Below are 14,537 nucleotides of genomic sequence, written 5' to 3'. Positions count from 1 at the left end.
AGCAGGAGTGGGCTTTGTGCTCAGCAGGGCTGGCAAGCTTGAAACTATGAAAACATTGTCCTGATCCCTTTTTTCTTTTACCCTATTTAGGCCTCCAGGGCAATTAAACTTAAGCTTTTTTCTTTTCCCAAAAGAGAGGTTGACAGAATTCACTTATTTTAAGTTGTTGATGTCCTGTTACATTACCTTATGTAAGACTATATTCTCTACAAAGAGAACCTGGAATGAGGGCAATGCTTAGCACAGAAGAGTGAGAGTTCAGTGTAGAAATCTCTGTGGCATCTGGACTGGGAAGAAATTTTTGAATGAAGCCTGAAAGAAGTCCTCTGAGACTTTCCAGCAAGAGCACAGGAATGAGATTCCCTGTGTTGAGATTACTGAAGTAAGACTCAGATGTAGTCCCTGCTTTCTGTGAGTGGAGCCCCGATTTGATTAAAGAAAGAGATCATATTCTATAATGGGTGGATAGGAAAACATAGGAAATACATATGGCCAAGTGATACTGAAAATAGGGACACTATAATAAATGAATTATTATTACCAAAAAAAGTACAAACAGTACAGAGAAGATGTTTCCTAAACAGAGTTTCCATCTACAATAGTCACAGTCATGGAGGACAGCCTTATGAGTATTCCATGAGACTGTCAAGTCTTCAAAATTCTCTTTGAGAGGTGTTTATAAATTCTGCTGTACATTTTTATAAGTTTTGTTTTTGACATCTGACAAATTTTATCTGGATAAGAGACAGGTAAATGAGGTGGGAAATCATTGATAACATTTTGGGGATGGATAAGAGGTATGGTTACAAAAGAATGAGACTGGTTTTCTTGCATTATAACCTGGTAATTTCAAAAGAGACGTTTGAAACAAGGGAAGGACACAGCTTGTTGTAAAGGATCTGGAGCACCAGACTGGCAGTGAGGGGTGGGAGCAATGAGGGGGGTGCACAAAGGGTGTGGAAGAGGGCAGGCAGTCTAGGCAACTGTCTCTTGGCCTTTTTTTGTCCAGGTGACTGTCCATTCTGAGCATTGGAGAGCAATGACCTTCACTGCCCATCCGGAAGACAGAGTGAATAAGATCAAGGAACATGTCCGGGCTAAGACCAAGGTTCCAGTGCTGGATCAGGTCCTCCAGCTGGGCTCGAAGACCCTAAAGTCCCAGAAAACTCTGTCATCATATGGCATCGACAAGGAAACGACCATCCACCTCACCCTGAAGGTGGTGAAAGACAGTGATGAGGAGCTGCCCTTGGTTTTGGTGGAGCCTGGTGATGAGGGACAGAGGCACGAGCTCCAGGTGCGAAGGTCCAGCTCAGTGACCCAGGTGAAAGAGATGATTAAGATGAAGACCGCTATACCCCCTAAGAAGCAGATTGTGAACTGCAATGGAAAGAAACTGGAAGATGGGAAGATCATGGGAGATTACGGCATCAAAAAGGGCCATTTACTCTTCATGACATACCCCTGCATTGGCGGGTGACCAACCTGCAGATGGAGTGATAGGAGAAGCAAAAGATTTGGGGTGGATTGGGGTGGAAGACTAGAATATTTCTAACCAATTGATTCTTTCATTCTAGCATGATTGAATAATTGGCAAAATTGCGTATATTTGATATGTTAGAATATATTAGAATTTGAAGGCCTATTAGAGATGATATTCAAAGACAGTTGCAGTTTCATCCTGTCTTGGTTCTATCTGATTCATAGAAAAATGCCTATTTCCTTTCCCAGTCCACAAGATAGACCATTTTAGGTAGTGATCGATGTTCTTCTAATTACTGTGTTGCATCTATATTTAGCTCAGTGTTTCTTCTCTCATATGGCTCAATAATCATTGAGTCAAACCGACACTCTGCCTGTAGACAATAGTGAAATGACTTATTATGAAGTGATTTATCTACTGTGACATAATGTTAATAAATAATTTAGAAAAATTAAACTACTTCCCCTCTCCTTATTTAAAGCTGTTTGTTATGAAGTGAAACTTGGCACCATGCCCCTTCTTACTCTCTCTCACACCCAATAAACCATTCTTATTTCTGGAGATGATGGCAAGATATTCACCTTGGGGATCTAGAGATTTTATGCCTCTAGTGGGGGCTCCTCCTTGGGAATAGATATACTTTAGGTGGGAACAAACTTTCAGAAAAGTGAGTGAGTGTTAGAGCAGTCTCTGGCCTGCCTGCCTGAGGCTCTGTCAGGACTTCTCTGGTTTGGAGGTGGGGGTGGGGGTTGATTTCTGGGTTGACCCCAACACTCTGCCCACAGTCTGACTAGTGGAGCTTGTCCCTCTCTGTGTCCTCCATCTCCCTCCCTTCCTTTACTCCTCCATCTCATTTCTCCCTCATGATCACCTGTATGTTTTCTCACAGCCTGAAACATGTCCACCCTCTTTCCCACTAGTCTCCTGTTCTTTATAATTGTCTCAAGAACCACCTCTGGTAGAAGCGTTTATGAACTTAACCCCACTCAGCACAAACCACACTTATAGGTGTTGCTCATTACAATTATGAGTCAAGTGCTCTGGGGTGGGCACTATTTAACTAGGTAGGAGGGCATTTGGTTGTACTGATGCCCTGTGATGAGAAACCAGGGCTTTTCTCTTTTTTTGGATGGAGTCTCCTACAGGGCCGAGTCCATGATTTGATTGTCACTTAGGGATATGTCTGATGGTAGACACCATGGGGTCTTCCATGGTCTCTTCCACTAGACTGGGATATTCGTCATCTCTTACCAGCATATGAGCTATTAACTGGGAGATATAGCATCCCCAAAGATGGAAAAGATCCTCCCAAAGTCACAGTTTTTTCCATCAGATTAGGAGACAATGCTCTCTCACTAAACTTGCACAGATAAAGGACATGAAGGTTTTACTTACAGCACATGAACCTTTCCTGATGGGAGGAAGGGAACTCCCCATTAACCATGGGCTCCTTAGGGACAAATCTTACAGATTCTTGTAGAGAAATGAACAGCCTGAAGGCTAAATTCTTTATACCAGACATTCCCATCCTCGGGCCCTGGGTAACATTCCCCTCCTTCCCTCCCTGATGACTTACTGTACATCTTGCCCTCTCCCCAAACCCCTCAGGAACCTCCTCGCTGCCCCCTTCACTTTCTTATTCCTGAGGGTGGAGAGGAGTAGGTTGAGGGCGGGTGTGTGACAGTGTAGAAAAGAGAAATGAACTTGGCTGCCACTGGTTGTAGCTGTGCGTGGGTTGCAGGTAGCTGTAGAGGAGGGATCCACAGAACAGTCAGACAGCTCTCATGTGGGACCCACAGGTGCCCACCACTTTTCCTGTGACTGCCTCTGGCCCTCATGCCACAACAGCATGGGCCGTGCTGCCAGGTAGACCAGGATCACGGCAGAGGGCACGAGCAGCCACATGGTCCAGAGCCATCACCGCCCAGAGGACGCACTCAGCTGAGCCCAGAGCCAGCGATACGCACAGTGGCACCAGGCACCTGCCTGGCTCCAGCCTCAGCACCCGACCGCTCAGGATGGCCAGCAGGGGAGGCACCACGCTCATGGTGAAGCCCACATCCACCAGGGCCAGGTGGCAAAGGAAGCAGTACATGGTCATGCACCACCAGCACCACCAGCGCCAAGTTGCCCCTTAGAGTCAGGAGGTAGCAGAGGAGGACGAGGGCAAAGAGGACAGGCTGCAGAGAGGGCCCGTTGGAACAGCCCAGCAGGAGGAAGCGCTCCTCTGTGCTGTGGTTGCCCTAAAGGGCAAACTTGCAGCAGGTTTGGAAGGATGACACACCCAGGGTGATGTATCCCTTACAAGCAAAGGGATGGGGAGTGTGGAGGGGAAATGGATGGCAGCACACACATGCTTAGGTGTCCATTGGAGCTCATTTACAGATCTGAACCCTTAGTTTAGGAAGACAGCCATGTATAAGGATACCCTAGTTGATGTATTTACCAGAAAATTCTATGAGGAAGATAGAATCTCCCTTCTAGAGATGAACACACTTGGGCTCTATAAGATAAAGCATCCAAAGGTCATAGCCACTGAGTGGTCCTTTGGACATGTACACAGACCTGTTTGAAATCCGAACCAGTACACTTTTGCTGCTTCCTGTTTCTGGTGTATTCCTAGGGGCCAAAGTAGAAATCTAAATTTCCTCTCACATGATAGCCCTTCAGATATTTGAAGACAGATTTCTTTTTTGAGCCTCCAACCCCCTTCTTTGGAAGCGTGTAAAAAAGTGCCTAAAAATAGATGAAATGCTCCAGGTTAGTATAATCAACACTGGGTAGATCAGAACTGACACCTGCTTTGTTTCAGGTGCTCTACCCCTAATAATACATTCAATATAGTGTGGACTACTGAATTTTACTCAGTGGTGAGTCTCTCTTCCAGGCTGTGTCCAATGTCCATGCCACTCCTGCTTACCATCTAGTGTGATGATCATGAGCAACACAGATGGGCACATGTGCAACAGCCTTTATATGCAGAGTCATCTGTGTGAAGGAAAAAACATCAGTCAGGAGACCTGGGTTCCACCTAACAGAACCGCCTTGGACCAGTGATTTGATGATTTTATAGTCATACTGGAGATGAATAAATGCAAGAGATGACATTCAGGCTTATAGACCCATGGTTCTAGAGATGTAGAGTTATAAAAAGTCAGATCATCTAATTCTGTGATTATATAGACACACTCTAGTTCAGACAGACAACCTTTAAATCTCTCCAGACCCATCCCCCATCCCTGTCCCTCTGCAGGACTTTCTCTTTCCAGATCACCCTCAACCTGATCTGAGCTTTTCTGCCTGGACACTGGTGAGGTTTCAGAATCCCCCGATCCTATTGGACAGTGAACTCAGGAGGGTGGAGGGAAGCCCTTTGCCGCTGTGCTTCAGCCCAAGGTCACAATCTTGTCTTCTAAACTCAGGGACAATAGGAACCTGGAGAACTATCTGTAGGGAGAAAAGGTAGGTCAAGGTTTCCACTCAATTCCATCAAGCATTCTTCCCCCTTCATACTCATTCTGTGTGTTTCAGAATATATGTCTTTACCCCACACACACATACGAAATACGCTTAAATAAGTATCAGGTTTTCTAACTTGATTCTTTCTCTAGTGAGAGCTTAAAAGAGGAGAACATGATTTATGTTAAGGTTTTTAAAGTATTGGAATGAGTTCTCGGCTCCCATTACTTTCATTACACGGACACTTCTGTAAAGTCATATTCTCCAGGATGGAAAGAGCTGGAAGTAAAATGGGATCATTTGAAACCTGTCAGGGAGTGAAGGTGCACTAAAGGGTCACTGAAACACAGCAAACAAAGATGAATACCTGGCATATCTGCAGACTTTTTACAATGAAACTTTGGGAGGAGCTTTTAGTAAAATTTCTCATAAATAATTTAGAAATTCAATTACACTATGTCCTCTTGACTTTTTAAAAGCTATTTGGTATGAATGAAACTTGGTACCAAGCCTCCTGTTATTCTCTCACCCACTTAAATTGTTCTTATTTCTGGAGATGATGGTGATCATGGCAAGATATTCACCTTGGGGATCTATAGATTTTACGCCTCTGGTGGGAGCTCTTTGGGAATAGATATGCTGGAGATGGGAACACTTTCAGAAAGGTGGGGTATTGAGGAGCAGTCTCTTTCCTGCCTGCCTTAGGCCCTAGCAGGTCTTCTCTGGGTTGAGTGAGGGGGGTGGAGATTGGTTTCTGGATTGACCCCAATACTCTGCCCAGTCTGGCTAGTGGAGCTTTTCCCTCTCTGCTTCCTCCATCTCATTCCCTTCCTTTCCTCCTCTGTCACCACTTCATGTCTCCCTCCTGATCACATGTATGCTTTTCTCTTGACCTGATATATGTCCACCCTCTCCCCTACGAGTCTCTTCCCTTCTTTATAATTGTCTCAAGAACCACTTCCTGCAGAAGAGTTTCTGAACTTAACACCACTCAGCACAAAGCACACTCATAGGTGTTGCTCATTACAGCTATGAATCAAATGTTCTGAGGTGGGCACTATTTAAGTGGGCAGGTGGACATTTGGTTGGACTGATTCCCTGAGATGAGAGACCAGAGCTTATGCTTCTAGATGGGGTCTCCTGCAGGGAAAATCCATGATCCTCTTGTCACTTGGGGATACTCTGATAGCAGGCCACGGGGTCTTCCATGGTCTCTTCTAACAGCCATGATCATGTCGTACAACATTTTAGCACATGGAACCTCTGGATGGGAGGGAAGTGGGGGGGTTGGTTATAGCATCCCCTGAGGATGGTGAAATTCTTCCTCAAATCATGTATTCTCTCTTTACTGGCTTAGAGAGAGCCCGAGGACCATTTCCACCAACACTAACCTGCATGGGTACAGATATAGACACTTCCCTAGCACCATGTGAACCTTTCCTGATGGGAGGAAGGGATCTCCCCCATTAACCACTGGCTGCTTAAGGACAAATCATACAGATTCTCATAGAGAAATGAACAGCCTGAAGGCTAAACTCACTGACTTTCCAGTGGGCATTCCCATCCTTGGGCTCTGGGGTAACATTCCCCTCCTTCCCTCCCCGCCTAACTCACTGTGCATCTTGCCCTCTCCCCACAACCCCCAAGTACCTCTTCACTGCCCCCTTCACTTCCTTATTCCTGAGGGTGGGTGAGGAATGGGTTGAGGGAGGGTATGACTACAGTGTAGAAAAGAGAAATGAACTTGCCCAACGCTGGTTGTAGCTGTGTGTGGGTTGCAGATAGGGGTAGATGGAGGATCAATGGAACAGGCAGATGGCTGTCAGGTGAAACCAACAGGTGCCCACTACTTTCCTGCAGCTGCCTCTGATCCTCATGCCCCATACAGCATGGGCCACAGCACCAGGTAGGCCAGGATGATGGCAGACTGCACCAGCGGCAGCGCGGTCCAGAACCATCACGGCCGGGAGGACACGCTCGGCCGAGCCCAGCGCCAGCGACGCACACAGCTGCACCAGGCAGCCACCACGCTCCAGCCTCAGCGCCTGGTGGTGCACGTTGGCCAGCAGGGGTGGCACCATGCTCATGGTGAAGCCCACCAGGGACAGATGGCAGAAGAAGTAGTACATGGGCACACACTGCCAGCAGCACCAGTGCCAAGTTGCCAGTTACAATCAGGAGGTAGTAGAGGAGGAGGACGAAGAGGACAAGATGCAGGGAAGGCCAGTCGGAGAAGTCCAGCAGGAGCAAGTGCTTCTCTGTGCTGCGGTTGCCCTAAAGGGGGGAACTCGAGGAAGGTTGGGAAGGACAACACACACAGAGTGATGTATCCCTTACAAGCAAAGGAAAACCCAGGCCATGGGGAGTGGGGAGGGAGAATGGATGGCAGCACACGCATACTTAGGTGTCCATTGGAGCTCATTTACAAATCTGAACCCTTAGTTTAGGAAGGCAGGCAAATATTAGTATACCCTAGTTGATGTATTTACCAGAAAACTCTATGAGGAAGATAGAATCTCCCTCCTATAAATGAACAAACTTGGCATCAATAACGTAAATCATCCCAAGGTCATAGCTGGTGAGTGGCCCTGGGTACTCAGCCTGTTTGATTTCCAAACTAGTGCTCTTTTGCTGCTTCCCTGCTTCTGGTTGTACTCCTCGGGGCCAAAGTAGAAATCTAATCTTCCTCTCACATGATAGCCCTTCAGATATTTGAAGACAGATTTCTCTTTGAGCCTCCCAACCCCCTTCTTTGAAAGTGTGTTCTGCCTGAAAATAGATGCACTCTCCCAGGCTGGTATAACCAACACTGGGTAGATCACAACTATCACCTTCTTTGTTTCAGGTGCTCTACCTCTATTAATACAACCCAATATACTGCCAACTACTGAATTTTAATCTGTGGTGAATCTCTCTTCCAGGCTGTGTCCAATGTCCATGCCACTCCTGCTTACCATCTAGTGTGACGATCATGAGCAACACAGATCAGTACATGTGTCCAACTCTTTGCAGAGCACATCTGTAGCAGCCTTTAAATCCAGAGTCATCTGGGTAGAGGAAAGACCCTTAGTCAGGAGACCCGGGTTCCACCTAGCAAAATGCCTTTGACCAATGACTTGATATGAGGAAGTCACTTCATTTCCCTGTACCTCAATATTTTCACGTGTAAAAGGAAGACTTTGAGCTAGATGACCTCTGAGGCTCCTGGCTGTAATTTAATAAATACTTCTCATTTAATTTTTTTGACCACACCACAAAGCACATGGGATCTTAGTTCTCTGACTAGGGATTGAACCAGCAACCCCTGCACTGGAAGCATGGGGCCTTAATCACTGGACCACCAGGGAAGTCCCAATAAATATTTTTCAAACAAAGTAAAAGTGGATGCAGAAGCCTTTTAACCCTTGGTATGATGCTGAATCAAATTTCCTAATGATACAGAAATCATCATGGTTGATGTGATAGATCAAAGTCACATGGAAATCTTTCTACTGCATGGTTCCTGACAGGTATTATTATAAGGATAACATTTTAAAAGTCATATTCACTGTTCTTAAATTATAAATTATAATCTATTTTTATTGTTCAGGAAAGACCCTTCTTTCCCCTAACACAGCAATGTATTTATATAGTTCTCCCGTTTATCTTCATTAGGCAGAACCAATTATTAATGTGATTAAGAACAAGGATTCAGGGCTCAATGTTTGGACAATGTGGGTTTGGTGCCATCTAATGGCAGAATGTGGTATTGCATCTGGCATCCCAGACTCCTGACTTACGACTTCGCAGTGGCCCACAGTGGTTATCAGTCCTGTACTCTCGCTCAGAAAGATGATAATTATCATATTGTTATTGTTAGGTATTTATATAGTGAGTATGATATCCCAGGGGTAAATTAAAGTAGACTACACATTTAATCTCTAGTATAACACTACAAAACAGGTAATATCATTATTCTCTCCCAAATGCAGAGTTTAAGTAGCAGTTGAACCATGTCGGATATTTGGACCCAAGAGGACTGATTCAAGTCCTCATGGTCTCATCCCTGCCGTTGGATACAAAGTGTCTCTCCAGCCCAGGTGAGAAGTCTCAAGCTCTCGGTGAACTTTGAGGAGATCATCCCCATCTAGAAATAATTTGATCCCCCAGCTGAAGGAGGTTTGCTTCCCTGAACTAAGAGCATCCTACAGGAACTCCAAGGAACTTCTTGTTCCCTGGAAACAAGAAACAATAGCCTGCCTGGAGGAAGTTTTGGGACAGCTCATGGAGTGTCTTCCTCAGTTCTCCATTAGATTTCAGACTCCCAGAAATACAGACCATAATGTTGCAGACAGTTGGCCCCTAATTAGTTCTATAAATGAATAAGTGAGTGAGTGAGTGAATGTCTCCAAAGAATGTGTAAAGGGTTCTGGGATCCTAATCTCACAGTTGCTGTCTCCTGCTTTTCCATGGCAAGGACAATACCAAATTCTCTCGGGCACATGCTGACAAAATAAGAAAAAGGAAAAGCCTAGTTTTAGTCTAGTCCCAACACAAAAAGGCTTTGATTCAACATTTACTCTGGCATCAGCACAATATAGCAGCATTAACTCTATTTTAATCCTAATCTTCATTTTAGCCTTCATGGACTAATGTTCTTGCCTCTTTGGCCTCCTAATTAGATTGTTATCTTAATCCCAATGTAGATCTCCATTTTAAAGTTAATAATCCTAATCTCAACCCTACAAGTGATGCCAACCCTAGTTCTACTTTTCAAATCACTTATGTAATACCTTTTTCTCATGATCACCTTCGTCCTCTTTTTCTCAGTGGGACCTGGAAGTTTCTGCTCTTTTTGTCTGTTTATCAGCTACCTATGCCCAAAAGCCCTAATGTCCTCATATAGGAAAATCCTTTCTAGAGATTCTAGGGGAAATACAACAGAGAATTAAATGAAGCAGTGTAAATAATCTGTTTTCATGAAACCTAATTTGTTGAATAAATGGTTTAACAGAGGCTTTAGGAATAACATTCTAAATGCATTCAGTCTGTGTGGACAGTTATCTGCTGGATACTCCAGGAGAAAATCCGGCACAGGTTCACTCAAAGTGAACTCAAAGTGTTTGAAGCAGGTTGAGATGGTCAGAGACACAATTCCAACATAAGTAACACTACACAACTGAGTTGGGGCTCCCGAGATGGCACCAGTGCTAAAGAACACACCTGCCAATGCAGGAGACACGGGTTCAATCCCTGGGTCGGGACAGTCCCCTGGAAAAGGGCACGGCAACCCACTCTAGTATTCTCACATGTCACCTGGAGAATCCCATGGACAGAGGAGCCTGGTGGGCTACAGTCCATAGGGTTGCAAAGAACTGAACAAGACTGAAGCGACTTAGCACGCACACAACTGAGTTTGGGGCAAGTACGAGGCCAAAGGCATAGAGAATGAAAGAATAAAGTGTACGAATGTGTGGGTGGTGTGGGTATCAGAGAATTCTTCCGAGAGGTTTGAGACACAGCAGAGGGAACAATATTAACATGAAATATTTGCCGATTCACTGTGTGGAAATGAGCTAATGTATGTTGTGCGTTAAGATGGAAAGATGTGAGGAAAGGAGTTACACCAGGGAGCCAAATGATTAAAAAGGAAAACATAAGTTATTTTAGAAACATGTAGAAGCTATTGAATTGGATACAAGTGGAAAAAGGGATACCCTTACAGACAATTAAAGACTACAAGATTTACGTCCTGTGAATGTGGGCACTTCCCTATCCAGTAGGACACACGAATGGGAAGCACTTGCGTTCAGTCACTGCAGTCGTGTCAGACTCTTTGCGACCCTATGGACTGTAGCCCCCCAGGCTCCTCAGCCTATAGGATTCTCCAGGAAAGAATACTGGAGTGTGTTGCCACACCCTTCCCCAAGGGAATCTTCCCAACCCAGGGATGGGATCCGAGTCTCTTAAGTCTCCTGCCTTGGCAGGCAGGTTCTTTACCACTAGCGCTGCCTGGAAAGCCCTGGAAGCACTTGGAGGACCTTATTCAGGAACCTCAGGGTATAACCTCCAGTTCACTTATGAGGGGCTCGCTGCACCATGAATAGGTCCAGAAGCATAAGCCCAGCTTCTGTTGTGTCCCCCTCCAACACCCGCTGAAGCCAGCCTTCCTGGTTGCCCTGACCAGAATTCATCACTCATGCCTGAGAGGTTCCAAGATATGCTACCCCAAAACATGTCTCCTTGGCATATGGATTATTTTAAGCTAAAGGCCATTAATCCACAGCTGTGGGAAAAGCTCTAAAACAGAGCACAGGTTTTCTTTTTATAAAAGAAATTTGCATTTATTAAGGTGTCTCCCCATCATGTACCTGGAAAAGGAGGAGTTTTAACAACACTCTAAGGAGAAGGAACTGGCTTAAATCAGCATAACAAACCTTAGTAACAATACTTATTGACTATACTTTTCCTTCCCATGTGGCACTAGTGGTAAAGAACCTGCCTGCCAATGCAGTAGATTAAGAGATGCAGGTTCAATCCCTGGGTCGAGAAGATCCCCTGGAGGAGGAAATGGCAACCCACTCCAGTAATCTTGCCTGGAGAATCCCATGGACAAAGGAGCCAGGCAGGCTACAGTCCATGGGGTCACAAAGAGTCAGACACAACAGAAGCGACTGACTTAGCACACACTTTTCCTGATCGCTTTCCCAAAACTTGCCTCCACCACCCAGAAGCTCAAAACCCCTTTTCCTTTGTTTAGCCTAAAATGGTATATAAGCCCCAGTTCTAATGGTCTCTCTGGGTTTCTCATCACTGACTATTCCCATGTGCATGTACGATGCACATGGTAATAAACTTCTGTTTTTCTCTTGTTAATCTGTCTTTTGTTGGTCTCATTTCCAGGGCCCCGGCTAAATAAAGAACCTAGATGGGTTCTAGAAGAAAAAGATTATTTCTCCTCCCCTCCACCCCCAGAACACTCCTGTCTTGCTTAGCTTTACTGCCACTCGGTCCCAGCACAGTGCCCTCTCGAAGAGGCCTCTATGCAGTTCACAGTGGCTGCCCTTTCATCTCTGGGGGTTCCCTTCTTTGCTCCATAGGCTGTGTAAGTGGATGCTTCATTGATGAAGTATTTTGAAAATCAACCCTGCTGGTGGGGGAGGGGAGAGGGCTGCCTGATATGAAGCCCATTCTCCGATTCCCTTTGGGTTAATGGAACCTGAAGTACAAAGTAAGAGAATTTCCTGCTTCAAAAACCAGAGAGAATAAACTCTATCCAGAGTGGCCTAAAATTACAATGGATCGTGGGAGGAACTACAGTTGGCAGGAAGGGTTAGGTGTGGAACTACTGCTGGCCCTGAAGCATCCAGAAGCAACCAAAGACCCAGAAAGAGACTGAAAAGGCAGCAAACAGCAAGCAATGCCTGGGTGATGGGCCTGGGTGGGTAGACGGCAGTGTGAGGTGCCATGAACACTCGCTTTGGAGTAGATGGACCAAATGGATCTTTCTTTCCAAAGAAGGCTGCAGCAACATATTTATCCCATCCTACATGTTCTTTTCACAGTGAGACTGATGCTCAGCCCACCATGAAGTGGGGTCCATTCCTCTCCTTGAATCTGGGCATGGCCTTGTGACTGCCCCAACCAATGGGAATTCAGCAGAAATGATGCTACATGACTTCCAAGGCTGTGTCAGAAAAAAGTTGGGCTTCAACCTAGCTGGCTCAGACCCTTGCCTTTGGAACTCAGGCACCATTTTATAAGGAATTCCAGACTGCATGGAAAGGCCAGGTGTAGGGGTTCCAGCCCACAGCCCCGGCTGAGGTCTTGTCCAACCCCCATCTCTAGACCCTTCTGAGGATTCCAACCCCCAACCTTCAAATCTCTCCACTGTCCTGAGTTCCTGACCCACAAAACCATGAGACATAATAAATGATTATTTTCTTAAGCCACTGTTTTGGGGTAACAGGTTATGCAGCAACAGAAACTAATTCATTCAACCTGGATGCTGTCTCCTCTCATCAACTGTGTGACCCTGGACCAGAGTCTTCCTCTCGGAGTTGCAGTCTCCTTGCCAGAAAACACACAGCAGCACATGACACCTTCCCATGGCACGTCCTGAGCAGCAGAGCTAACAACTGTGAGATGCCCACCCTCCCGGCTGTTCTCTCAACCTACCTTGTTTAATTTACCTGCCTACTTACTTTAACTTTCCACTTTGAGAATGTACATCCCACAAAAGCCCATCTTGCCTATGGCTCTGGTGTGGTTTAGTCTCTAAATCGTGTCTGACTCTTGTGACCCCATGGACTGTAGCCTGCCAAGCTCCTCTGTCCATGGGATTTCTCAGCAAGAATACTGGGGTGGGTTGCCATTTCTTTCTCCAGGGGATCTTCCCAACCCAGGAATCGAACCTGGGTCTCCTGCATTGCAAGTGGATTCTTTATTGACTGAGCTACGAGGGAAGCCCTGCCCACTGCTCTACCCCAAGGCCTAGACAAGCACCTACCACAATAATTTCCCCATCAAAACCTGATTGACTAAAAAAAAAATAGTAAAACTAACATAGCAGCAAAGTGTTCACAAAACGTTTCCTGTTAATAAGTGATCAGGGCAGGGAGGCAAGAGACCAAGTCAAGGCAAAGCAGGGGCCACTGAAGTCTGGCAAACAGTCTAGAGTTCAAGATGTTCTACAGTCAGGAGATCTGAAAGCCCAAGGGTGAAGCCCACCCTGACCCAGCAGGGCTGGAGAGGCCAAGGGAGCTCTTCCCAGAACTGCTGAGTAGTGGTCACACCACCTGGCAACACTTCCTCCTCGCACCAGGCACCTCTGCTAGCCCTACCATTTGACCTGGTCCCTGTCTGTGCTCCTGCCAGCCAAGAATGTCTGGCTTAACCATTGCGCAGTAGAACTAACCCTCTGTAATCTGCAGCCCTGCTAAGTCCAAAGAGGGCTTCCCAGATGGCTCAGTAGTAAAGAACCCACCTGCCAAGCAGGAAACGCAGGTTCAATCCCTAGTCAGGAAGACTCCCCCGGAGAAGGAAATGGCAACCAACTCCAGTATTCTTGCCTGGGAAATCCCATGGACAGAGGATCCCAGCAGGGTAGAGTTCACAGGGCTGCAGAGTCGGACACGACTTAGTGACTAAACAACTAGTACAAGGAAAGTTCAAGGTGGTAACTCTGGTCTTTTCTGTTCTGCCCAGGGCTGGGAAGTAGCTCCCACTGCTGTTTCTGAAGCCAGCTGTCCATTTTCTATACTACCAGCTAACCACCTCCACAGGCCTCTTCCCTTTGCCTTGAGGATATTCCATTGAGGGATGAAGGGCAACTCGATTCAAATCCTAGTGATCCAAAGTGGATACTCACAGTGGAATGGTTTTCAAGTACTGGTCCAAGATTTAACCTCCCCTGCTCTTGGGAAACTTCAGAAATTGGCTATTAAACAGGGTGGTGAAATGACAGGGCCTATCCAATCCTTGCAGCGCTTTTGAAAAAAAAAATATGAAAATCACTTGAAAAAAATCAGTGCTATGGGGAAGGAGAGAAACTGAGCTTCGGAAAAAAAAAAACAAAAAAACCACTTCTCCAAGGGGACACAAAAAATTACAAAAT

At 45.8% G+C, this 14,537-nt stretch overlaps 1 protein-coding gene across 10 annotated transcripts in view; it reads left to right on the top strand.

The window, feature by feature from the left end:
- LOC145518485 (ubiquitin D-like) overlaps nucleotides 1-1,934 on the top strand; it is a 62,722-nt gene extending 60,788 nt beyond the window's left edge. For all 10 annotated transcript variants that reach the window (XM_081523133.1, XM_081523132.1, XM_081523131.1 and 7 more), the window contains one exon: nucleotides 1,010-1,934. In XM_081523133.1, the coding sequence (XP_081379259.1) occupies nucleotides 1,010-1,480 (471 nt within the window). In that variant the 3' untranslated portion in view covers nucleotides 1,481-1,934. The remainder of the gene's footprint in view (nucleotides 1-1,009) is intronic.
- The last annotated feature ends 12,603 nt before the right edge of the window (nucleotides 1,935-14,537 follow it).

This window comes from Giraffa tippelskirchi, chromosome 8 (assembly GCF_054371585.1).
Source record: "Giraffa tippelskirchi isolate mGirTip1 chromosome 8, T2T-mGirTip1v1.2.pri, whole genome shotgun sequence".
NCBI lineage: Eukaryota > Metazoa > Chordata > Mammalia > Artiodactyla > Giraffidae > Giraffa > Giraffa tippelskirchi.
This window is presented reverse-complemented; position numbering and strand designations above follow the sequence as displayed.